The sequence below is a fragment of the Chaetodon trifascialis genome, chromosome 15, assembly GCF_039877785.1.
Source record: "Chaetodon trifascialis isolate fChaTrf1 chromosome 15, fChaTrf1.hap1, whole genome shotgun sequence".
NCBI lineage: Eukaryota > Metazoa > Chordata > Actinopteri > Chaetodontiformes > Chaetodontidae > Chaetodon > Chaetodon trifascialis.
The window spans coordinates 3853539-3879201 of record NC_092070.1 but is presented as its reverse complement, the minus strand read 5'-3'; the positions used below and the strand labels follow the sequence as shown (position 1 = coordinate 3879201).

General features: G+C 41.1%; 1 protein-coding gene across 2 annotated transcripts; it reads right to left on the bottom strand.

Annotated features, from left to right (window-relative positions):
• Positions 1 to 5615: 5615 nt before the first annotated feature.
• Positions 5616 to 25443, bottom strand: LOC139343089 (sodium- and chloride-dependent betaine transporter-like). Of its 2 annotated transcripts, none has more exons than XM_070980489.1 (13): positions 25340 to 25443; positions 24540 to 24677; positions 14211 to 14322; positions 13954 to 14086; positions 13065 to 13199; positions 12817 to 12920; positions 10274 to 10398; positions 10035 to 10147; positions 8530 to 8667; positions 8308 to 8410; positions 6770 to 6870; positions 5997 to 6167; positions 5616 to 5901 (listed from the first exon to the last, which is right to left on the bottom strand). In XM_070980489.1, exons 1-13 carry the CDS (start codon positions 25413 to 25415, stop codon positions 5785 to 5787), a joined length of 1566 nt encoding a protein of 521 aa, XP_070836590.1. In that variant the 5' UTR covers positions 25416 to 25443; the 3' UTR covers positions 5616 to 5784. The 2 variants fall into 2 exon arrangements, with proteins under 2 accessions (XP_070836590.1, XP_070836592.1); XM_070980491.1 differs by having other exon boundaries at positions 5997 to 6134.
• Between the last annotated feature and the right edge of the window lie 220 nt (positions 25444 to 25663).

Genomic DNA, 25663 nt, shown 5'->3' with positions numbered 1-25663 from the left:
GTCAAACTCAGTTTGGATGATTGCTGTACAAACAAGTCAGTCCACAAGTGCTACTATAAACAGCAGCATTATCAGTGCAGCCAGTGGTGTGTTTGTGTGCCTGTGAGTGCAAGATTAAGTCCTTAATTTAAGTATTTTTAAGTAATTTAATTTTAAGGTGTCTGCTGAGATGCCTAATGACTGTTGAGATGTTCTATGTGCGAGTGTTGTGTATGCTTAAAGCCTGTGTGTATCTGGTCGTTGAGTGTTTTCATATGATGTAGTATTAAAAGTTTGGGGGAAAAAAAACTAGTCTTGTGTTCAGGTTGTGTTCGCATCTGTGATAGGCGGACAAATGATGAGTTTCTGTGTGGCTGTGTGCTGCTTGTCCAACAAAGGGTCTCTTTTATACTGGGACAGATCATCTGGCCGTCAGGCTTGGACTTTGGACTGGAGTGAGAGAGGGAGGGAGGGGGGCACACAGAGACAGGGAAAGATGAGGCTTCATATGATGACATGGATAAACTTGTGGTTTACAGAGGGTTGAATCTAAGGCAACTGGATATGATGTAGAAACCTGCAAACATCTCAGCTGTCATCCAAGGTGCTTTAGTTTTTGTGTTATATGTCACATCATTGAAAGCCCCATCCAGGACTAGCATGGCAGCTATGCAGTATTTCCTGCCTCTGTTGAGTAACTAGCTAAACCTGCATATCACGCTGGATGGTGCTCTCAGTTCAGCTTCGTTGTTAACTGTAGCCTGAGGACCACCAAAGACAAAGAGGCTCATTAGACAAGCTTGGGAAGTTCAGTTGATTGGTCCTGTCAGTTTGAGACTGACTGCTCTTCCACATTCAAATAGGAAACCTATGAGACCAGCTTAATTTTATCCAGTATCTTACCATCAAGATTATTGATTAGAATGATGATTAGATATTAGAATATTTATACAATGTGATTTGTTGAAAATAAAGGTCATTCTTCTCATTTGTCCTACACATAAATAAGACTGTACTGTAACATTTTTGGACAAGATATAAAATGAATGCAAGCAAGAGACATGATCAGAAAACATGAACAACAGGGGGTTAACAGTGAGGTTACTCTTTGAAAAACACAGTTGATTTCATGTTGGCCAGTATTATGTGTGACACTGTTCCACTTCCCCACCACACGTTTCCACTGTGACACAGGATCACCACATGGCTGAGGAGGAACACACGTGCACAGGCATGTCCACGTGTAAACACATCTGCTGGTCTGCAAACACATGCATGGATACACACAGACTGTATCCGATTGAGCATCCTCTGCACATCCCCTCTCCACTCATCACCCTGTCTGACTCCCCAGCAGTTTCTTTCTGTTTCAAAGCAATTCTCATGTCTTTCTTTGCCATACAGCCATAAAATGTCACTCATCTTCGTCAAACTTTAAAGGATCAGTTCATCAAAATTATTAAAACAAACATATATCTTTATATATCCAGTTACTTTGGACACTTTATGTAACAATTTAATCAATTTAATCGATGAGCAAAAAAACAGCAGGTTTGCAGGTCTTTGGTCATTAAGCACGGCGTCTGTCAAATAAAAATCCTGACCTGATGATGGAAGAAAAATTGAGTTAACTTATTTTCTTCTTCCTTCTCCTCACATGTAGTCTACCTGCACATCTGGTCACAGTTAGGCAGCACACTTATACAATCCACTTTCATACACACACTCAAACACAACAATCCCACTAACAAAAACTGAACTAAATATCTTCACTGTATTCAAATCACAACCTATGTTTGTTGTCTTGTGTTAATGCCTTTATATTTTGTGGCATCTTTGTCTAATTGATCACATTCCCACCACAATGCGGAAAAATAACGTTTAGGGGATCACAAAAATCTGGACCAAATTTCTAACCACTCCTGTGGCCATATTTACCTCAGGAACTTTGCTCTTTGCCCTATGTTATTGTGTTAGTTCAACTGACCTATTTTCACAGTCACAGCCATACAGCCACCAGTGTTTTGATGCACTGACCACATTAATTCCACTAACACACCCCTTCCATCACTGCCTTGCAGACACATACATTATGGTATGTACAGTAGCTAATGGATCATGAACCATATGGTGACCTACACCCTGCTACAGCTGGACCTGGTTGAGAAATGAGGTCACACACAACATGTTTTAAGTTGACAACACACTCTTGTTCCCAGGGTTGCTGCATTTGACTACTGCTTTAACCTTTTTCTGTCAATGACTGCACCACTCATGACGATGATCAGTTATTTACTGCAGTTGATAGTCTGCCTGTCAGACTAATGACAGGAGCTGATGAATCAGCGTACAGGATGAAGGTGACTAACTGACAGTAACTTTTGTTGTCCCTTTTCATAGAAAGTGGTAAAATTGTTTGTTTTAGTTAATGTGACACAGAGTCACAGTCCTAATGTCACCCCATTCCAGCCTATGTTAAGATTAAGATTTCACTTTTATTGATCACTGCACACAAGGAGGAGACTGCACACACACCATGCTTCGTGAAATTATTTTCTCTGCGTTTGACCCATCCTCTGTCCGTTGTTCCTCCGCGGCAGAGAGCCAGGAGCGGTGGGCTGCCAGCTGCCAGCCGATGCCGGTGCCTGCGCCCGGGGACCCATCCTTTTTTCGTCACCGTTGGTCAGGCGGTGATCTTCTTGCATGTTTTTAGTGGGGGTTATTTAAGGAGACACTCCACACAGAAAGGCCCCTTTTTCGAACCAGGGACCTTCTAGCTGTAAGGCGACAGTGTTACCACTTGTGCCACCGTGCTACCCAAACTCCACTGGCTTCTATAACTCAGTGTACTCTCTCATTCAGCATTTCTTTCATCGGTCTCTCAGAAAACAAAGAAAGAAACGTGTTCTTGGGATTTACTTTCCATATTCAATGCAACCCACTACAGCACCGGATATTAGAAGTTGATACCATGATACCCTCTTGATTTATAAGGTAAACAATTATTAATTTGTTAACATACATGCATTTACAGCTCCCCATTATGTCATTGTAACTTGGTTTCAACCATGGCCATAAAAGTCACCAACACTGTTCGAAAGTCATTGTTTCAACTTTTTGGCTGTAGGATGTGCTCAAGTTGTTATTATATGTGATTAGGAGTTTGTTTTGTCATTCGGTAAGTTGCACTGTGTGTGTTTTTTCTCTCTCCTTCTGTGTCTGCAGTGGAGGTGTGTCCTCGGGGTGCTGCAGGGAGACAGCGCACCTGAGGCTGACTCCAGTAATTTCCCCTGCACTTAAGCAGCGTGGCAGCTTTGCCTCGCTGCCAGATTGTCCAAGCTTCACGCCTTGACTTTCCAGCCATTTAGTCCTTTGTGCTCATGGTGTCTATAGAATTCGAGCTTGTTTCCTAGTCGCCTGTGTGCGGATCTAGTTTTGGTTTCCGATTGTTTGTTTTCTTAGTCTAGTTTCCTCAGTCTGTGTTCTACCTTAGTTAGTCTGTCTTTTGAGATGGTCTCTTTTCCTACCCACTCGCCACGGAGTAGTAGATATTTTTGTTTAGGGCTGAATTTGTATCCTCTTATCTTTTGGGTTTTTTTGGTTGTATTTAGTAGTGTCTTGATTGACCGTTTGTGTTAAATTTGTTCCTCGTGCTGTTTTCTGCCTCTTGGGTCAAAATCAAAATACTTAGACTCACTAGTCTTAACACAAGTGGGTTCAAACAACAACTCATTTCTACTCAACTCGCTTTTCTTACTTTTTGACAGGCATGACAGAGAAAAAAAGATGATGCAAAGTGATGCCCTATGCCCCCTGTCATGTGACACTGTAGCATCCAAACTGTTGCTGTGTGAGGGATCCTGGTGAGTCTGCTGAAGTTGTAAAAATGATTTGTCACATCTCCACATCTCCATCTCCACTTATGCTTCCAAACAATGCACACTTGGTTCTTAATACAAGTCAATAATGCACAATGTGATATGCATTATTGACTTGTATTAAGAACCAATCTTAGCTAGCTAGTTGGCTAACATATAGGCAGCAGGGCTAGGATTAGGGTTATTTTTTTCAGGTTGGCCGCTCAAAATGTTTATGCACATTCCTGTTTCTGATGTCTAAAGACTTTTACACCATTCACTCCTCTATCACCTGCTATAGACATACCGGAGCTGAATCACAATCCCTCAGCTTACCCAGGAATTCTGGGAAATCGTGTTTGTTAACGACAAAAAAAACTGTTAACAGAAATATTGAATTAAAAAAAAAATAACATAAGGTTGTTTAACAAATAAAAAATACCATCCTTGTCTCATCATTTGGACCACCATATGAACCACATGACATACTGTTATGTTCTAAGGCTGTATTTTTAGTTATGAGCATTATGCAAATGCTAATGGTATTTTGAATGAGGTACTATTTCTTCTGGCTTCATTCACGATATGTATTGTATGTCATTCCTAATATTTAAGACAAAGAACAAAATGGAAACATACCGAAATGGCCAATGAAACTGATTTCCCATCTTAGATTGAACAGTGTGATGAAATATCTTTGAGCAGCTGGTGCACTATTAAACTCTGTAACTAGTAAACTCACAGAACATTTACACTAAAAGTTACAACTCAACTTCTCAGTTCCAACTTTATTCTTTTACAATGCAGGAAAACAATAATCATTATAAATGCATGACAGCAGTAATTTTTCATCATGTTTTTCCCACCCCACCATTATTTAGCTAATATTTCAAACACATACACATGTACGCACATAAACACACACACACACACACACACACACACACACACACGCACACACACACACGCGCACACACACACGCACACACACACACACACACACACACACACACACACACACACACACACACACACACACACACACACACACACACATTTAACAAGTCCATGCAACAAAGCAGCAGGTAACATGCTACATGTGAGCATGTTGATAAGTAAATAAAGAGTACACAAACTACAAAAAAACATTGACCCATGACTTTTGAGCCAGACCAGCCCACCAAAACCCATTTGGACATACACCAGCAGCTCTACAGACCATGTTACACGGTACAATGTGACATTGATATGACTATGATAATTTGTAGAATAAACCCCTGTACAGTGTCATACAATAATAATACTAATACTAATAATACCACCACCACTACTACTACTACTACTACTACTACTACTACTACTACTAATAATAATAATAATAATGCTATATATAATATATTACCACAACTTATAACGTTATAATTGTTATTTACAGAGTGCAGAGTTATCATGTTTGTATGTCATGTCAGCGCTTTGCAACAGATTAAACATTTTAAAGTAGATGATGGTAATGATAAAATACACAACATCAGCAACATAGCTGATTGACACATTCAATCCCCAGCATCTTACTGATATATTACATAATAAAAATGTTGATCTTTTTTTCGTTACCTGGCATAAGAGCTTTGGAATCAAGTTAGTTGCTTAACTTTTTTAGCTTAAAAGAAAGATTTACTGATTGTGATGTAACAAATTCAACATGTTTGTAACACGGAATAAAAAGCTGAATAAGATTCTCATTTGTGAAATATTTATTCCCTGTAGCGTTGTTTTGGCATTTCTTTTGACAGAGCATATGAAAGCACCACAAAAGTCAAGCACATTCTGCTCTTTGAACGTTTCAGAACACCTCTGGTGTAAGATGCTGGCGGTAGCGATCCATCTCACAAGCACAAATGCAGCATCTACTGTATATATCTATGGTAATGACAAGAACGACAATAACTTATAACATGTCAGGTAAAGGAGCTGACACTGGTTTCATCTCCGTTTCATTTAGGAGTTCGTTGTTTGTCTTGGGTTCAACAGGATCTCTAACAGGATGCCACAGGACCGACAGGCGCTGTTGAGGACAGAAATAAGGGACATTTTGACATTGTGCATTTTGAGGTGTCAAAAAGAGTAAAAATTCTAAGCCAGATGTGTTGGTGGTCTTACTTGTCTGAGGGTGCCATCGGTGAAGCAGACCTTGTAGACAGCCCAGATTGGCACTGGAACCACAGAGGAGAAGGCCATGGCCCAGCCCAGATAGTAGGCCCAGTCTGGGTACACATAGCCCCCACCGGATGTCAGCGGCTGGTAGTCCAGAAATGTGCAGATGAAGAAAACCTTGAAGGACAAGCAAAGAAACAAACTAGTAATTCTGCAGACAAACAGATTACACTGACATGGTGATGTCATCCAGCTTTATGGAAGTAAACCTTTTACTGTAGCTTGATATTGTATTGCTTATAAATCAAGACATGATGATGTAACATCTGTTGCTGACAGTTGCAATATTCATGTATTATTCAGAAATTCCTTAGCATCTCAGAATCCCTGCACTGAAAGTGAACTACCTAGGACTAAAAACACTAATACCTCAGAGTAGGACATCAAAGTCATACATGAAGTCTCCTTCACTTAATTTCGTCAAATTACTTATGATGTATTTTTGATTTTTTTTTTTTGCCCAAACAATCGTTTAATAAGCTTATTGTCATTAAGTCCAAAACATCTTTCCTCTCATAGAATATGTTAGGTATGAATTCCTTATGTAAGACAGTCAACAGAATACACTTTAACACTTGACAATGGGCCCTGCAGAGACTCTCTCCACCTTCTTATTGATTGCTAATGGCCAAACCTTAATCGTCACCACAGTTGTCTTCATTTCATTCCATTTCTCCTTTGCATCAGACTCCTGCAGCTGTTAACAGTGTGTGACTAACCACGGTGATCAGAGGGGTGACGTAACGCCAGCACAGTTTGAACAGAACCCACGGCCTCTGTCCTGTCATGGCTTCAACTGCATCATACATCTGTTCAGCCCCTGCATGATAATTACAGTTTGTCAGTAACAGGTGTTAAAGAGCACACTTTTGTCCAAGCCCAACACTTACTATAGATGTGATCAGAAGTGCAGCTGACATAGAACTTTCAGACAGAGAGGACAGGTGAGGTGAAAATGGGAGGAGGGAATGGAAATGTACATCAGAAAGTACAACACCTCCAAAAGGAAAATTTCTGGGTATAGGAACTATGGCAGAGGAACTCAAATTGACATCTCTCCTGCCAGACATGAACTCTGACATTGGATGCTTCTGCAAAATCTTTATTATGTTCAATTATGTTTGTAATTTTGTAATGTTTCATAAACAATTAATACAATATCTGTGCTTGCAAACTACAGATACACAGTTATGGCAAATAAACTATAGGCTGGCTCTGTTTAAAGATAACAAAATTCATCTAACAGCATGTCTGTGAAGATACTCATTCATCCAGGTCATGGAACTAAGTCCTCTCCAAAGGCAACTGGACTTGCTTGCGGTTCCACGAGACATAATGGCTCTTGTCCAAGAGGTTTCTTCAGTTCTAACTAACTGGTGGAAGGTGCCAGGCATTTATCCTCTTGCAGGATCATAGCTCTGCTCAGCTATCATGTGAGTCCTTGGTGTCATGGTGTTGATGGGTCAATGGGTGTTAATGGGTGAGAATGGGTGGGTCGTAGACCCACTTGATGTCTTCTAAAACTAAAAGCAAGTCCAGTCGCTCTCGGAAAGCACTTAGAAGTACCATGAGCTGGATGAATGAGAATCGTCACAGACATGTTGGTATGCACTTTGGGAGGAACAGCCCTTGAGTGGTATGGGAATATGAAAGGACATCCAGAAAACTTGCGGATTATAGGAACCATCTGTGGTTCAACTTGAAGATGCAGGCAACACAGGATCATTCTCTATGGCCTACACCTGGGTTCCACCATGAAAGGCCACAGAGCTGATAGAATTCTCCAAAAAGCTCAGTATCAACTGCTCAACCAGAGAGACAGATTAATTTCACCATCAACACACTTGAAGTTAAGATGGACCAGATGCTCAAGGGACGGTCTACCAATCTACCTACTGAAGTCTCCAAGTTTGTGGACAAAGCACAGACATCACAATATACCAAGGGCAAGGAGCAGAAACACATGAGGGAAGCACTCAGAACGTGTGGTTACTCAAACTGGGCCTTCATTGAGATCGCAAAGAGACACAGAACAGAAAGATTAGGAAAGGACCATGAACACAATTACACTGTCATCCCTTACTTTGCAGGAGTATCTGAAAAACTCAGGAGGATTTTCAACAAACACCACATCCATAAATTGTTAGGCACAATCATCAAATATGAACAGAATTCCTAGGATACTGGGTTGTAATTTAAACCCTGGTCACCAGTGACAGATAGCTGGATAGTACAATTATATCAGGTAATCACTTACCAAAGGCCCAGCCAACAGCCACACACTCAATCAGAGACACAAACAATATGCATGCTCCATTTGCACCATAGTAGTCAATCAGCTGGAATAGGTACACTCCTCCCTGGACAACACAGAACAGGTAAATAAATGTAGTGTCACTTCTAATAAATAAGAGTACTTCTCCAATATGAGAGTGTTAGCTGGTGTTTTTTATTAGAATTACACAGGCCTGTGTAGTACCTGAGTGGTGAGAGGGATCTGTAAGATGAAGCAGACAGAGCAGAACAAGATGAGGAAGATTTCTCTGCGCCAGGGTTTGCGCATCTGTCCTGGGAAAATGTCAATCACTGACGATATTATAGCTTCCAAACCTGTAAACTAACACACACAAGCAGACAGAAGAAGATAATTTTACCAACTCATTACATCAAACAGGCAGAGTGAGGAGCCTGGCTGGGCCTTCAAGATCACTCCATATGTAACTGTTTTAATTATACCGGATGATTGACTGCCCTTTTCTCCTCCAATACAGTGAGCAAAGTGTGTACCCTGTTTATTTTCTTAGTGTTTGTTCTTTCGTCTCATTGGAATGCCTGGTGCATTATCCAAAGCAAAGAAATGCTTCAAAATTTCAGCAGCATTTCTATCGTTATTATATATATGTCATTGTTATCTAACCCGATCATACAGATACCATATACATATACTACCAAATACTACTAGCCATATTTCTATTGTTGCCAGAGCTGTTATTGTTATTACTGTCATTGGTGTGCATATCTGCTCTCTGACTCTCTCTCTCTAAACCCAACTGGTTGAGGCAGATGGCTGCCAACGTAGTGTCTGGTTCTGTTCAAGGTTTCTGCCTGTTAAAAAGAAAGTTTTTCTTCACTTTGACATCACCAAATGCTTCCTCATAGGGGAATTGCTGGGTCTCTGCAAATTAGAGTATGGTCTAGACCTGCTCCATATGGAAAGTGTCATGACATAACTTTTGTTTGCTTGTTTGGAAATATATAAATAAAATTGCATTGAATTGAATAAATGACTGCAGCGGCCATGTTTTGTACCAGCTAGAGATGATGAAAGGAGCCCTGGCTAATACTTGATTAACATGCATTGCAATAATCAAGCTGAGAATACATGAAAGCATGTGAAAATTTTCAAATCAGCAACTGATAAAAATGACTTAATATTGGAGGTTATGTTGACCTGGAAGAAACAAGACTGAACAACATTTGTTATTTGATCATCAAAACAGAGGTTAGCATCAAATGTTTCAAGCAGCTTGCTTAATATAATTTGACAGACTGCCAAGATGAGCAGCAGCAGTGCTGATGGAATATGGGAAATCAAACAGAACCTCAGACTTATCATACTTAAATTTAAGGAAATTTTTTGGGCATCAAGGATTAAATATTTGAGGGTCAGGCTATCAAAATCAAGCAGTCGCCTCATTAGTCAGTTACTTTCAAAAGTAAAGTGAAGTCAACCAAAATATTACTCTTACCATACCATACAAAATGTCATGGCAATACAACCAAAAGCTGTTGAGATATTTCAGAGATATTTTAGAGCCAGGCTGCTAGCATGGCTAAAAACATATACAAAGAAAAAGATTTGTTACAACTATATTAAATTCTCCACAAATGGACTCTAAGCTGCAGTTTTACATGTTCATTGTAAAACCATGGTTTTACAATGAACACAACACAGTAGTATGTTGTGTGTTCTCTTTATCTTACCACTGTGTCCAGTCCCAGCAGAATGAGCATAATGAAGAAGCACGCGGCCCACAGCTGAGGTATGGGCATCATGGCTACAGCCTGAGGAAAAGCTATGAATGCTAGCCCAGGGCCTGGAGGACGAAGACAAATTAAAAAATTGTTGTCCACCCGACTTGGATTATTATGCAGAAGTGTGAGGGTAAATTTAATCATCTGCATAACAGAGACAATAATGTTGAGCTTTAAGACATATGTACCCGATTCAGCCACCAAGTTGATGGGAATTCCTTGTTTGTGGGACATGAAGCCCAGAGCTGAGAAGACTGCGAAGCCGGCAACAAAGCTGGTGCAGCTGTTCAGCGCACACAACCACAGACTGTCCCTGCATACAGACACACAGAGCTTAGCATACAGAGCAGGATTATGTGGGAGAATGCACTTACAGTGTCTTGACTGTCCTACTGTTAGGCCTCAGATTGTCGAGCATCCTTGAATTTTTTTCATTTGCCATGTAGATCAGATCGACTGCCTTTTTTCACCTACGTAATATCGCAAAAATCAGGCATATTTTGTCTCAAAATGATGCAGAAAAACTAGTCCATGCATTCGTAACCTCCAGGCTGGATTATTGCAATTCTTTACTATCAGGCTGCCCAAATTTGTTGCTGAATATTCTCCAGTTGCTCCAGAACGCTGCAGCACGTGTTCTGACAAAAACCAGGAAGAGAGATCATATTTCTCCAATACTAGCCACTCTGCACTGGCTCCCTGTAAAGTTTAGAATAGAGTTTAAAATTCTCCTCCTTACTTACAAAGCCATAAATGGTCAGGCACCTTCTTATCTTAAAGAGCTCATAGTACCTTATTGCCCCACTGGAACACTGCGTTCCCAGAATGCAGGTCTACTTATGGTTCCTAAAGTCTCAAAAAGCAGAACAGGAGTCAGAGCATTTAGCTATCAAGCTCCTCTCCTGTGGAACCATCTTCCAGTCTTTGTCTGGGAGGCAGACACTGTCTCTACATTTAAGAGTAGGCTTAAAACTTTCTTCTTTGTTAAAGCTTATAGTTAGGGCTGGCTCAGGCTGGTCCTGGACCAGCCCCTAGTTATGCTGCTATAGGATTAGACTGTCGGGGACCTCCAAAGATACACCGAGCTCCTCTGTCCTTCTGTCCCTCTCCATCTGCACGCTTTCATGTCATGTCCTACCACAGCGTGTTACTAACTTAGCTCCTTCCCCGGAGTCTCTGTGCTTTGTCGTCTTGCAGGTTCCCATGGACAGTGGCTGAATCTGGATTGTGGATTGCAGCTGCGTCTCCTGCCTTGGCCCTGCCTGACATCCACTGCAACTGCTACTGCTGTTATTACATCCACTGTCACTGTTACTGTGACTGCATGTCTGTCTCTCTGTCTCTCTGTCTCTCTCTCTCTCTGACTGCATTTCTGTCTGTCTCTCTCTGTCTGTCTCACTCTCTCTCTCTTGCTCTCCCTCTCCAACCCAACTGGTCGAGGCAGATGGCCGCCCACCCAGAGTCTGGTTCTGCTCGAGGTTTCTGCCTATTAAAAGGAAGTTTTTCCTCGCCACTGTCGCCAAGTGCTTGCTCATGGGGGAATTGTTGGTTCTCTGTAGATAAAAGAGCTTGGTCTGTACCAGCTCTATATGGAAAGTGTCCTATCTATCTATCTATCTATCTATCTATCTATCTATCTATCTATCTATCTATCTATCTATCTATCTATCTATCTATCTATCTATCTATACTGTATATATGTAATCTGAAATTTATTTATTCTCACATCCCCTGCCTAATCCGACTGGCCAGATGCTTATCATCTCCAATCTAAAACATCAGATTTCAACAGGCTTCAACTCCACCACACTGCCAGTCCAAAGAGTCAGCTACACAGTTAGTCTGATTCCAGCCTTGGGAATATCTTTGTTTGATGAAACTCTCGCTAATTCTTGTTTCTCTGTGCCTGCAGCCTCTGCTCAGTCTTTGCTTGCCATTTTATCTGCCTTGCCTGGTTCACTCAAAGGTGCACTGCTCATCTTCTGCTCTCCCCTGGTCAAGTGATTTTGTTGCCAGCAAATTATTATTTGAATGTTACCAAACTCCCACATCTACTCCCTGCCTCAGCTTCTGTGTTTTGCACTTGGTCCACACAATTAGTCCTGCGTAACAGTATGATCTGGCAAACTAAGATGAACCAGACTCAGATGAGTCTTCAGACGTTTCTAAAATTAAGAGCAGTATCTCAGCCTTCCCCTCCAGATGCAGAGTTTTTGATTCAATGTTCACTGGTCTTTAAGCAGCAGCCCCTCTCACATGCCACAGATGGCATGCATATAGCGTATTTTAATTACTTTGTGACTAGATCTGCTCATGCCTGGGGATCAGCTGTGTATGTCAGCCCTATGGTTCTCCTGTGATGTCTTTACTTTGGAGATGCAAAAAAGTATTTGATGACCATGTTTGAAAGACTCTCCCAACCACCTTCTCTCCCTCTGCAGAGCTCCTGCATTGTCACAGAGCCGACTGTTAACTTCCAAAACCTGGGTGGTGTTCAAAATGGTTTGAATGATGTAAAAATGACACCCTTTGGTAGATCTATGTTTTTTAGGGTCGTTTTGAACCTGAATCTTTTGGTTCACAAGAGAAAAGACTTGAGAAATTATGTTGCGGAATCTTTCCAATCCCTGATTCAGAGCAGTACATGGCAAACCCATCACTGAATTAACAATACCAACAAGAAGCCTGGAGTGTGTTGAACATTAGTGGAACTACTGATCAAATGGCTTACCTGTAACAGTTGTTCTTGACTTTGTTGTAGCTGCCCAGTGTGATCATGCTTCCTGTTGCAATACTATATGAGAAGAGGACCTGAGTACAAGCCTCCATCCACACCTGATTAACAAAGATGAAAAATTGCATGTAATTCACTCATCTCCAGTGATAATTGGCCCAGGTGGGTGGGACACTTACACTTCAACAATAAAAAGAACAAACCAGACACTGTAAAGCTGCAAAGATTAATCCAAGGTGTCTCACCTGAAAATCTGCCAGACGAGAGAAATCTGGATACAGATAGTAGACCACACCCTGCCAGGCTCCTGGCAGAGTCAACCCCCTGACCAGCAGGATGACCAGTGTCACATAGGGGAACACAGCCGTGACGTACACCGCCTAAAATTTCAGTGATTATTTGGCATATTGCTGGTTATATGCAAGTACTGCATTAGGTGAGAGAAATGCTGCTGCTACTCTCCTGTTAATGTCGGTTACTTCTTTGAGTAGTGCTGTAGGTTTCAAGTAGTAGTAGTAAAGTTTCAAGTACAACAAGTACAAGACTTCAGCTGTCCTTCTGCAATGCCGTCAGTAACATAGACAAAATCAAAAGGTAATGCTGCTTTCATTTCATGTTGGGACAATGGGAAGAACGAGACGACTTTCTCCATTTACATTCAGCCTTCCTGCATTCTCTTTTAGTACTTGTGACAGTTGGGGTGTTACTCAGCTTGCTGAGAGAACCTTGTTGGTTCTCTGTAGATAAAAGAGCTTGGTCTGTACCAGCTCTATATGGAAAGTGTCCTGAGACAACTTCTGTTGTGATTTGGCGCTATACAAATAAATTGAATTGAATTGAATTGAATTGAATTTTCAGGTTTGAAGTTTTACAGTCAAAATCATTAAAGAGCAATTCAGTCCATGTTAATTCATTTATTAATTGTGGACTATAGAGGTGCTAGTTCACCTCTACAGGGCACTGTGTGTGTGTGTGTGTGTGTGTGTGTGTGTGTGTGTGTGTGTGTGTGTGTGTAATGAAAATAAAGTGTAAAAATTGAATTTTCCCAAATGAGATCAAAGAAAGTGTGAAATTTCATTTAATTTGGATAAGAGACTGGTTGGCCCCTGAATTTTCATGACAATGTTCACAGACCTTTCCTGTGGAATGGACCCCTTTCCAGATGCAGAAGTAGCAAGCCACCCAGCAGGCCAGGAGAGACAGCAGCAGCTCCCACCTGACTGTACCAATCTCCTCTATTCCCCCAGACATGGACAACACCCCTCTCCTGTATGGGAACACCACACAGTCAGTGAAGGTTACATGCATGAAGAATTACCATATTTGACATGAAAAGATTGCTGCTGCCCTATGTAATTTAGCACGAGTTTGATGTGACAAAATTGACTCACTCCCAGAACTCAGAGACGGAAGACTTGGTGAGATTTCCAGATGTCCAGTTTCCTGTCAGGTTGCTGCTGTGTATTGCAGTCCCGTTTGTTGAGGTGAGGTCCACACATCTGTCTGTTGATAGGAAGGGAAATGATCACAGTGATTAAATGTTAATCATCATAATGCATCACGTAATGGAAATTGTCATCAGAATGTGATGTAATTTGGCTCTTATTTTCAGTCTTAGCAGAACTTCTTTTTTTTGGCATTTAAATTAATGAATATTCCAATGATTAGCAGCCTGTGTCTTCAAGACAAAATTGAGAAATCAAAGTACCATAAAGAAAAGATGCATAAGTGATTTTGTATGAGCAAAAAAATTGTAGAAGTGGAATTTTCTTTGTTTGCACAATATTTGTTTCTTCACTGAAGATGGCGACATATGAGGTTGGTGTGTGGTGAGTTTCCAAATTGTAAGATGTACTATGTCAAAAACAGACAGCTAAACCAAACATTATGCCCACTGTGCCTAAGTTTTGAAAAAAAAGAACAATGTGAGTAAACGGAATAGTACCTAACAACATTTCAAACGCTGATATCCTGAAAGTGGTGGTTGAGTTGACAAAGTGCTTCACTACTCTTGAGCAAAACCTATCCAAGCGCACAAAAGACCTACAAACCATACAGCAAGGGATGGAACCTCCGTCTGTATGAAATGAGAGACACCTACAGAGGACATCAGAGGTGATATCAAACTTGTGGCATTGCCCACACCTGTAGGAAATAGTGGGCTTTCTTAGCATGTTAGCATGTTGCAAAGAGTTGGGGTGCCCAATGAAAATGCAACTCAGCCTGTTATTGTGCAGTACACAATGTGATCTTTGTGAAACAGAATCTGGAAGATTTGTCATAATAGTGGGATCCTGAAAGGGAAGAAACTACTAGTGACAGATGATTTGACACGTGATAGCACATGAAGGAAGGCAGTTATGCGCTTGAGTAGACTTCATGCAGGTATAGATTTCTTACAAAAAACTCTATCATGGAGTAATGATGAAAAATTTTGGAAATCTTGGTCGGGGCATACAATGAATTTTTCTCATGGTTCAAATTATTGGGTTAGGTTTGGATGAGGGCGCAGTGTTCTTGGGGGAGCACTCCGAGGGGCACGGGCTCTCGGGGGCTCAAAGGATCTTTGATCCTTGGAAATACTTAAAAGACTGCCCCAGTTTGATGTAGGATAAAATGTGCTTGGTGGATTGGGCCACGGTACAGGCCGGCCACGGGACCTTGTGTGTTTATCAAAGTCCCCCTTCTCTCTCCAGGGTCCCTGCTGTAACATTTAAGGCTGTCATTACTTAATTAAAGAGCAAGCTTTGTACAATGTAATAAAAGAATAAATAATAATAAGTGCTAAGATGTGAATGTAAGGAGTCAGACATAAAACAAGCGGGGTTAGTAAAACATAAGTGCTAAAAACATAAAATAAGTGCTTTCAAAAAAGTGCTGTTAAAAATCACACAATATATGCAAGTGCTAAAAAACAACTGTTAATTAAGAGAAAAACACACATATATATACACAGGGTTAAGAATAAAATCATGCATAATACTATTGTTCTTTGTCTAAAACCTTACATTTTGAAAAAAAAAAACAAATTCTAAAAGAAGCTTGCTCTTTGCTAAAAGATGTTTTAATGATAGCAATAAAAATGACACCAAATTTCCCAAGGTTTTGTAAAACACATTTTATTAATAGCAGGGATTAATTAGGGCTCAGGCTGCGGCGAGAGGCCTCTTTATGAGGAAGTAATCCTTTTGTAAATTTTAATAAGAACTAATAAGAATGATATATATGTACATGTAAAAGAGGAAAATTAAAACTATACTTAAGAATGTGCACCTATATAAATAAACACACACACACACACACACACACACACACACACACACACACACACACACACACACACACACACACATATACACATTTCAGCACCCCTACACATACATATCTGCACACATTCACACATCTAATCTAAACACATATATATCCATACATATAAGTAGAATAAATATATCAATAATAGGTACTAAAATAATTTAAGAAAAGAAGTTAAAAAGTTAGCCAAGGTAAAATGACAATAAAAGTAGATGGAAAGCAGAGGACATGTAAAGAAGAATATTTCATTCATGGATCGCCACAGCCGGAGCCCTGTCAGCAACCTGTGGGAGAAGAGACCCTGGAAAGTAAGGAGGTGAGCACTTCTAGTAAATGCTGTAAAAAAGGTTTGTTATCAAGTGGAAATGGACTCATCAGAATTTTCATTTAACCCAGTGGGATCTATGGTCTTTAGTAGATGAATCCATTTCCTCTCCGCCGCCTGTCTCTGGCCCGTGGTCCAATCCCTTCTGCTTTCCAGGCCCATGCTCTGGGCATTGTGTTGGCCATGGAGTTTAAAATGTGCATACAGGACACTGGTGCCACTCCCGTTGTTCATGATGTAAAAGTGTTGTTTTATTCTAGTTACAATTGAGTGTCTAGTCTGCCCCACATACAATTTGTGGCAGGCCTTGCACCTAATTGCATATATAACATTGGTTGTTGAGGGTTTGAAGGCCTGCCACAGGTTGATGCCTACTCTGGCATGAGGGTTAAAAATGTGGGGCAGAGAAATAAAACCACCCGCCGAGCCTCGGCGCGCTTCCCCAGTTTGTGTCGGTTTGTTTAAATTTGAATGAACCAAAATATCTTTAAGGTTAGGGTAGGGCTATTTACTATTTGCAATGTTTATGGTCTAAACTGTCTTTAAAACTGTCTTTAAAAGAATGTACAAAGAACCTTTCTTTTTTTTAATCATCAGAGGAGTCTTCAGTGATGCTCCAGACAATGAAGTAGATCGATGGCCTCCTAAATCTACAAACTCATTTGGTTTTAAACCATTGTCATTTATATGTGATCACCTGTTGCTTTCAAATGCTTGGAGATTCATGAACTCAGTGTCAAAAGCTACATATGGACGCAGGTGTTTTCAGTCAAGAATTTATTATGGTTATTGTCACCACAAGATTACAGCTTTCAGTTGTTTCTCATTCTCACGCTCAGCTGTCTCATCATAGAATCATGTTTTTGATTGAAGGGTTCTAAAGAATCCGAATCAACTGTCAGAAGATATTGGAATTTAAATAACAATACAGTGGATCATAGAAGTTTACTATTCAAAAGTCAAAAATGGAAATTCTTCAAATTCAAAGTGAGAGAAGATGCAAATAAAACACAGGGAAGAAATAATAATAATATTAATAATAATAATAATAAAATAAATTCTAGCTGAGAAAGTCTCTTAATTAGTCAGTTCTTAACATCTAGACACAATGTATCTTAAGATAAATAAAAAAGACTTAAAATTCTCAGTGAGCAACTTGATAGAATGTACATGTATATGAGTCTGGCCAGAGGTAGCTTCATCAGATGCAGGAAAAAGTGGTTTGAAAACAGAAACTGAACAAAAGAAAAAAAAACAGAGAAAGAAAGAATCGCATCTCATAACATAGCTGGTATCAACACCAGTAATATTGCTAATTAAATTGCATCCTTTTATAGTAAATTAAATTAGTGCTGTCAAAAATATCGCATAACGCGTTAATGCAAATCAATTTTAATGCCGTCATTTTTTTTGTCACGAGATTAACACTCTTTGTGACCTAGTGAACTTGTAGTTTTTTATAAGCTGTGGCCACTGCTAGTAACATAAGAAAAACTACAGGATCCGAATGTAAACCGGAAACAAAACAATAGGCACGCCCCACGCACGTGTTTAGTCTTGTCTGCTCGCTAGCTGTAGGCTACCGGTTTGTGTGGATGTCAAGCGTGAAACGCTGAATTGGTTGCGAACAAGATTCTAAATGGAAAGTTTAGTTTCAAAAAGTTGCCAGATGGGTCGACTGACAAGACCAAAGTTATCTGTGTGTATTGTTGGTGTGAACTGAATTATCATCGTAGCACATCCAGTCTGAAATACCACTTGATGGCCAAACACATGGCGAATGTGAATTCTCTGCCACCTCCTTGTCAAAACCAGGCGACAATGGATGGTTTTCGACAGAGGCATATGGATGCTATTATGTTCAAAGAAAACTTAAGAAAGGAAAGTTTAGGGCATGGTTTAACTGCACTATAGTCCTAGTTTACAATGATGTGCACTTCACCCTGTTTTGATCCCTTAAAAAGGGTTGTTGAATGTTTTTTTTTTAACCAAGTATTTATTTTTTTGTCATCTGTTTATTGACAGTGTTAAATTGTGTAAGATTTGATTCATTCAAATGTGAATGACTGCGCAAAGTGAGAATGTTAGTGTGAAATATAACACTACACACAAAGCAAGCCTAACCACTTTTACATGTTGATAACAGTATTAAAATGATAATTCAAGGGACATTTAGAATAGGTGAAAATGCGTGATTAATGTGTCGCGAGTTAACTGTGACATTCATGTGATTAATTGCAATTAAATATTTTAATCGATTGACAGCACTAAATTAAATACATCGAAATTTCAGTGTTAAAGTTTAAATGTAGCACATTTATGGAACATATAAAAAATGAGGCCCCCTGATTTCTGAAGATGTCTTTGAAGTTGTGCATTTGCACCCTCATAGAATCTATTACATCTATTACTCATGTTTAAAGGTCCCATATTATGAAGCTTTTTCAATAAGTTACATATGCCTATGAATTCCATAAAACATGTTTTATGTTTTATTTTAGGTGTTTGTTTTGAATGAGTCAAAGCAAAGTCTACAACGTTACCACAGGTAGAGCTTAGACTCATGTAGCGGACATGGTGGCAATGAACACACCTAGTTCTTCAGTAGTTCAAACGTACATGTTCGAACCTCAGATTCTGAAGGGAGGGGGAGGCTCCTGCAGAACCTCAGACTCAGAGAATTCAGCAGGACGCTTCTGAATGGTTAGTCAAACAATGTCTTTCAATTGTTTTTGGAACTTCGATATTTTAAAACCTGTTCCATACGAGTGCCCCCTGTACAGGGGGCAGTGTGAGATGCCCGCAGTTCAGATGGTCAATGCTCACACGAGGAAGCGCCAATCCTAACTTGTAGCATACCAGACTGACGGGGAGATACTCAGCTAAAAGCCTTAACAAGCATTGCCACCCAAACGAAACATAATTCCTACCCCAAGAAATTATATGGGCATGTAATGAAAACATGTAAATGGCGTATTTCCACTTTAGTGCGTCTCCTGATTTCACCACGTCATGCACAAGTCCGAACGTCTTGGTTGTTTACATAAACAGGAGCGGCTTTCTAGAGTGGGGGGAGCGCTCTACATGTGATATACTGTCTCTGGATCCTCCTCATCCTTCTTTCTGGATCATCATTGGTGTTTCTGTGGTGAACTTGGGTGCTGAGTCAGTCTACAATTTATAGGCCCCATGGATGCCATAGCAATAATCAAATCAAATCAAATTATACTATCATCAAAATTGTAATTAAACAAATCTTAACAGAACATGTTCAGTATATACAGTATTCGGCAGGCAATATGGAATCAATACAACTATTTACAATTCAACATTCGGAGAGCACAACATAACACAACTCACCATTTAATAACACACTCAATCATCACTTGACGACTGAACGGTAATTGCCTTAATGAAATGATGGAGTTGCAGTTGCTGGCCATGTCGATCTTGCAGTCTCCTGAGTCCCGAGAGTGCATGCACTGTGAGTATCTTTTTTTTAATGCGCTGTGCGTATAGTCCAAGCATGGATTAGTGTGTATGAATAGTCTGCTACGAAATGTTTAAATCTGGACAGTCGGGACCCAAATCCTTCACCCTCAAGATCCGCTCAAGATGGCGCCACGGACAGACAATGACAAACCCTGGTTCACAGCCAGACTCAGACAGCTAAGGTTGACAAAGGAAGTGTGTTACGGGCGTTATGTGCTTGACTGCATTTAACTAAGCCATTCATTCATAAGTATCTCCAGTTCTGCAGTGGGAACCGTGATGTCATCGGGGAATCCCTTTCGCGGCGGCTCCTGATTCAAAGACACCTCCCAACAGTCCCGGACCTGTGCCCTCGCTGAGTGTACTGCCCAATCCCGTGGTTCCACCTGGTCTCTCCTCCCTCCATTCATCAGCGCCCGCTCCAATACGGGCACTACCGCACATTATAAAAAGTGTGTGTCGTCGCTGCCCGGGGCGGCTGTGATTCAGTGATCAGTTCGCCTCGTTGTGCCTCTTCGAAAGAATGTAAAATTGTTAGTGCTTGCAAGTCCTGTGTAGATCCTGTTTTGTTTTTATGTCTACCAGTGAGTTTAGTGAGGTTAATTGCACTGAGGCACTAGGTTTCGGGAGCTGGGCTATAGTTAGTTTTTCACACATCACCGTGCACCACACCACAGGTAACTTTCCTGTTAGCACACTAGGTTTATGGGTGGCTGTTCCTCTGTGTTTTTGTCGAGGTTAGAAACATTGTAAATAGATCAATTCCTTTTTTAACTTTTTCTTTGTATGGTAGTTAGTTTTGGGGATAGGCGTAGCTGATTTTTGTTTGTTTTATGATTTGCCGCCACCCGCCGCCCTCTCCCTTTGTTATTCATTGCTTGTGGTTTTTGCTGTCTTTTGTTTTTTTTTGTGGGTTTAAACAATAAACAGTGTTTTTTTGCTCTTTAACATCACGGCACCGTGTTGCTTCCCTTTATCCCTAGTCTTTTCCATCAGAGGGTTGTAACAAAGAGGCTTCAGGAGTGGGGACAAAGACAGATTCAAAGAGTTTAGCAAGGCAGTGAAAGAGGCTAAATGACTGTACTCTGAGAAGCTCCAACACCACTTCTCAGCTAATGACTCTGTGTCTGTCTGGAAAGGGCTTAGGCAAATTACCAACTACAAGCCTAAAGCCCCCAACTCCAACAACGATCGATGCCTAGCCAATGACCTGAATGAGTTCTACTGCTGCTTTGAAAGACAAAGGGACAGTCCAGCAACCATCCACCACCACGACACCTCCCAACAGCTCCAGCTCCAGTCACCTCCACCAATTCCAACCCTAAAGGACCCCCCCTCCCCTTCACCACCCACCTCAGTGATGACTCTTTCCATTCATGAGAGGGACGTCAACAAACTCTTCAGGAGACAGACCCCCCGGAAAGTAGCTGGACCAGATTCTGTCTCCCCATCCGCCTTGAGGCACTGTGCTGATCAGCTGTCTCCAGTGTTCACAGACATTTTTAACACCTCACTGGAGACATGTCACGTGCCAGCCTGCTTCAAGTCCTCTACCATCATCCCTGTTCCCAAGAAGCCAAGGACCACAGGACTTAACGACTTCAGACCCGTCGCCCTGACCTCTCTGATCTCTGTGGTCATGAAGTCCTTTGAGTGCCTTGTGCTCTCACACATCAAGGACATCACCGACCCTCTCCTGGACCCCCTGCAGTTTGCCTATAGAGCCAACAGGTCTGTAGACAATGCAGTCAACCTGGCCCTCCACTTCATCCTCCAGCACCTGGACTCCGCAGGAACCTATGCCAGGATCCTGTTTGTGGATTTCAGCTCTGCCTTTAACACCATCATCCCAACCCTGCTTCAGGAGAAGCTCTCCCAGCTGAGCGTGCCTGACTCCACCTGCAGGTGGATTACAGACTTCCTGTCTGACAGGAAACAGTGTGTGAAGCTGGGGAAACACATCTCTGATGCTAAGACCATCAGCAATGGATCCCCTCAGGGCTGTGTTCTTTCTCACTGCTCTTCTCCCTGTACACCAACAGCTGCACCTCCAGTCACCAGTCTGTCAAGTTCCTGAAGTTTGCAGATGACACCACCCTCATCGGACTCATCTCGGATGGCGACGAGTCCGCCTACAGGTGGGAGGTTGATCAAATGGCAACCTGGTGCAATCTGAACAACCTAGAGCTCAATGCTCTAAAGACGGTGGAGATGATTGTGGACTTCAGGAAGAACTCAGCCTCACCTGCCCCCATCACCCTCTGTGACTCCACTATTGACACTGTGGAGTCTTTCCACTTCCTGGGAACTATCATCTCCCAGGACCTCAAGTGGGAGCCGAACATCAGCTCCCTCATCAAGAAAGCACAGCAGAAGATGTACTTCCTACGGCGGCTGAAGAAATTCAGTCTGCCAAAGACAATGATGGTGCACTTCTACACAGACATCATTGAGTCCATCCTCAGCTCCTCCATTACCATCTGGTACGCTACTGCCACTGCCAAGGACACGGGCAGACTGCAGCATGTCATTCGGTCTGCAGAGAAGGTGATTGGCTACAATCTCCCGCCTCTCCAGGACCTGTACACCTCTAGGACGCTGAGGAGTGCAGGAACGATTGTGGTTGATCCCTCCCACCTCAGACATAAACTCTTTGAGACACTCCCCTCTGGCAGGAAGCTGCGGTCCATCAGGACCAAAACCTCACACCACAAGAATAGTTTTTTCCTGTCTGCTGTCAGCCTTATTAAGAAGGCCCGGAACCCCCTTGACACACTCCACCTCTGACCCTACTTGTCATTGACATTGCCATAACTATATGCGTTAAATTAACGCTCTGCTTGGACTTCCTTTCGAAAAAAACAGACTGTGCCTCTGGAAAAAAAAACCCCAAAAAACAAAACTGACTTATGTACATATATTTATACAGTTAGATTTTTTACTTACTATGACAGTTTCTAATATTGTTATATATTTTACTTATTTTTATATTATTTACTTACTGTTATATTTTTTACTGTTCTGATAGCTTCTTTTTAATAGATGTGTCATGCACCAACCTCACCAAAGCAAATTCCTCGTACGTGTAAAATCGAACTTGGCAATAAAGCTTTTTCTGATTCTGATTCTGATTCTGATTCTGATTCTGATTTCTGATTCTGATTCTTTTCTTGTCCATATCTGACTGATGAAAAAAATGGAGTTTCATGCAGAGAAACAATTGAGTTTTCCTTCACCACAGTTGCCATCCTTCCTTCGCAGTCTCCACTAGTCATCTTTTCTCTTCTCTGGAAGTAGTTACAGCTGTGGTGCGATGCTTGCTGATGGATGTGATCGATTCAATGAATTGTCCAATCACGCTAACATTAAAAAAATGGAAAACAATGCCATTGGTCTGGGCGCACAGAGGTGTGAACTGGAAGGGAATTTTCATGCGCCAATGAAAAGCTGTCTTTGCTCGTAAACAATAAATAAGTTTGCTAGCTCTCATAGACTCTGGTTTTACCGGCGCCCTTGAGGAGGAGGGCTTTATATCGAATGGCAAATTGCAAGTCTAGCCTAAAGTCGGAGGCATTTAATGGTTGCCGGCAGTGTGGCGGGTACCACTACACCATTGCAAGTAAAAACACGATGTATTTTTGTTTATTTATTTTGTATTTGTTAGGTTTTATTGATTCATGGTTGATCTTGGTAAATATATAAAAGAGTAAATATTTCATGGGAGGGGCGGTGCTCTAGCGCCCTCTATTGACCAGCCGCCACTGTATGGGACCTTTAAAGAATGCATGGATAGAAAGGAGATGGCAACAGTCATGAGATATGGTCTGATAACCCTAATTCCTCAACCAGAAAAAGGTCATTTATTAATTGAAAACTGGAGGCTCACGTTTAAACATAGATTGTGCAAGTCCATCATAGGTTAATGATAAATGTTAAAAAAAAAAAAGAATCTGGAATAGATAATAAATAAGAAACCAAAATAGCTTCATGGCCAAAGGTTACATTCGCTCTAATATCAGATCAGAGATCAGATGGCATGCAGCATCACTGAAAAGAAGTGAGCAAAAAACACAAGTTTCAAAAAAACAGTTGTTATCAAGGACAGGAGAAACTAGAATTTCAACCATGCCATCTTTCAGTTTTGAACCACCTGTGTGAGGATATCAGGCCTTTATATTTAGTAAAAAATTTAAATGTGTTCTCCAACTATTATTTTTTCTGAACTTTATAACTTTATATGTGCAGTTCTTTGTTCAGAAGAGATGAAGACTAAGCAGTAAATTTATCACAGTGACCTTACATGGTGGTACATGACAAACGTTTCTATCTGCATATTTTGCCTTATGCTGCTGCAGCCTTTACATTCAAATCAAACTTAAGCCGCATTGAAAGGTCCGACCTACTTAGACTGCCATCATGACTTTACATGCAAGTGACCAGGGCATGTATTCAAATATCAAACCAACATCACATTAATGTAAAGGGGAGCATGTCTGAAATGTGCTAAGACTCATATCATGAATTAATAAAAAAAAAGTGCTGAGATTCTTTTAATTTGCTATACATCTACCCACCCTCATACCGCACTGACCTGTGTTCCAGGGATTGTTGCAGGTGGTCCAGGGCAGAGGGTCTCTGAAGCAGTAGATGAGGTAGATGAAGGCCCAGGCCAGGACAATGCTGTAGAGTCTGGAATACAGCTGGACAACTATCAATGAATACCCCGTCCCTGGAGGGAGACAACAGCCAAAACAACCCAGTTTAAGCTCATCCCCCTCGTCTATCTCCAGAATTCACTATCATTATTATGGCTACCCTTAGATCTGCTGGAGCAGGGATTTCAAAGTGGGACCCCCAGTGAATGTTCCATCAGTCATTCTTTTTGTTTTGCACCTTGGAACAGGAAAACTAGAAATTCCTTACTTTATATCCTCTCCTGCTCTGCATACAAGCAGTGTCTTGTCTCTTATATGACACCTACAGAACCATGAGAAAAGTGTGAATACTGTCCCTGATTGGTGTTGGGAGAGTAAGGTTCAAGGTTCAAGCTTCGAGCAGCATTTTTGTCCCCACAGCAAGATTAGAGCCAGGTTTTTAGACCTTTGTTTGTTTGTTTGTTTGTTAAGAATTTAACACAAAAAACTTAATTTCAATTTAAAAAAAAAAAAAGGCTGGTGATATTTTATATTTTTGTCATCTCACTAAAACACCAACTAACAATGTTCACAGTTCAGTTCGAGTCCATTTTGGCTGTTATCAGATTAAATGCTCAATGTATGTATTTAGCCACACACAGACAGAGAAGACATACAGTATTTCAAATTCACAAACCCACAGAGTTTGTGAAACACTTTTTGTTAACAGTGACTTAATTAGAAATAATGTGATTACCCTTTGCCAGGGGGCAGAGCTTGTTCCAGCTGGTGATGGCGCCCTCCTGTGTGTACTGGCCAATTGCAGTCTCCATCAGGAAGAGTGGCAGGCCACACAGCACAGCAAAGAGTAAGTAAGGCACCAGGAAGACACCTGCACACACACAAATACACCTGAGACCAGTGACGCTCTAGTGGGATGAGCACTGGATCAGCATTAGTTAACTGAGTGTTGTGGCTCTGTTTTTCTGTTATATGTTTTTGGTTTTGCTCACACTGACACTCTCTCTCTCTCTCCCTCCGGTAGTGCGAGTGACGGGGGGGCGGAGCGATCTCCAGGAGC

Coding starts and splice junctions, on each gene's coding strand:
- LOC139343089 (XM_070980489.1), bottom strand. CDS start 25,415: ATGGAGACTGCAATTGGCCAGTACACACAGGAGGGCGCCATCACCAGC. Junction 24,678..25,339: donor GCTCTGCCCCCTGGCAAAGG/GTAATCACATTA, acceptor GTCTCCCTCCAG/GGACGGGGTATTCATTGATA. Junction 12,921..13,064: donor CTCGTCTGGCAGATTTTCAG/GTGAGACACCTT, acceptor TTTGTTAATCAG/GTGTGGATGGAGGCTTGTAC.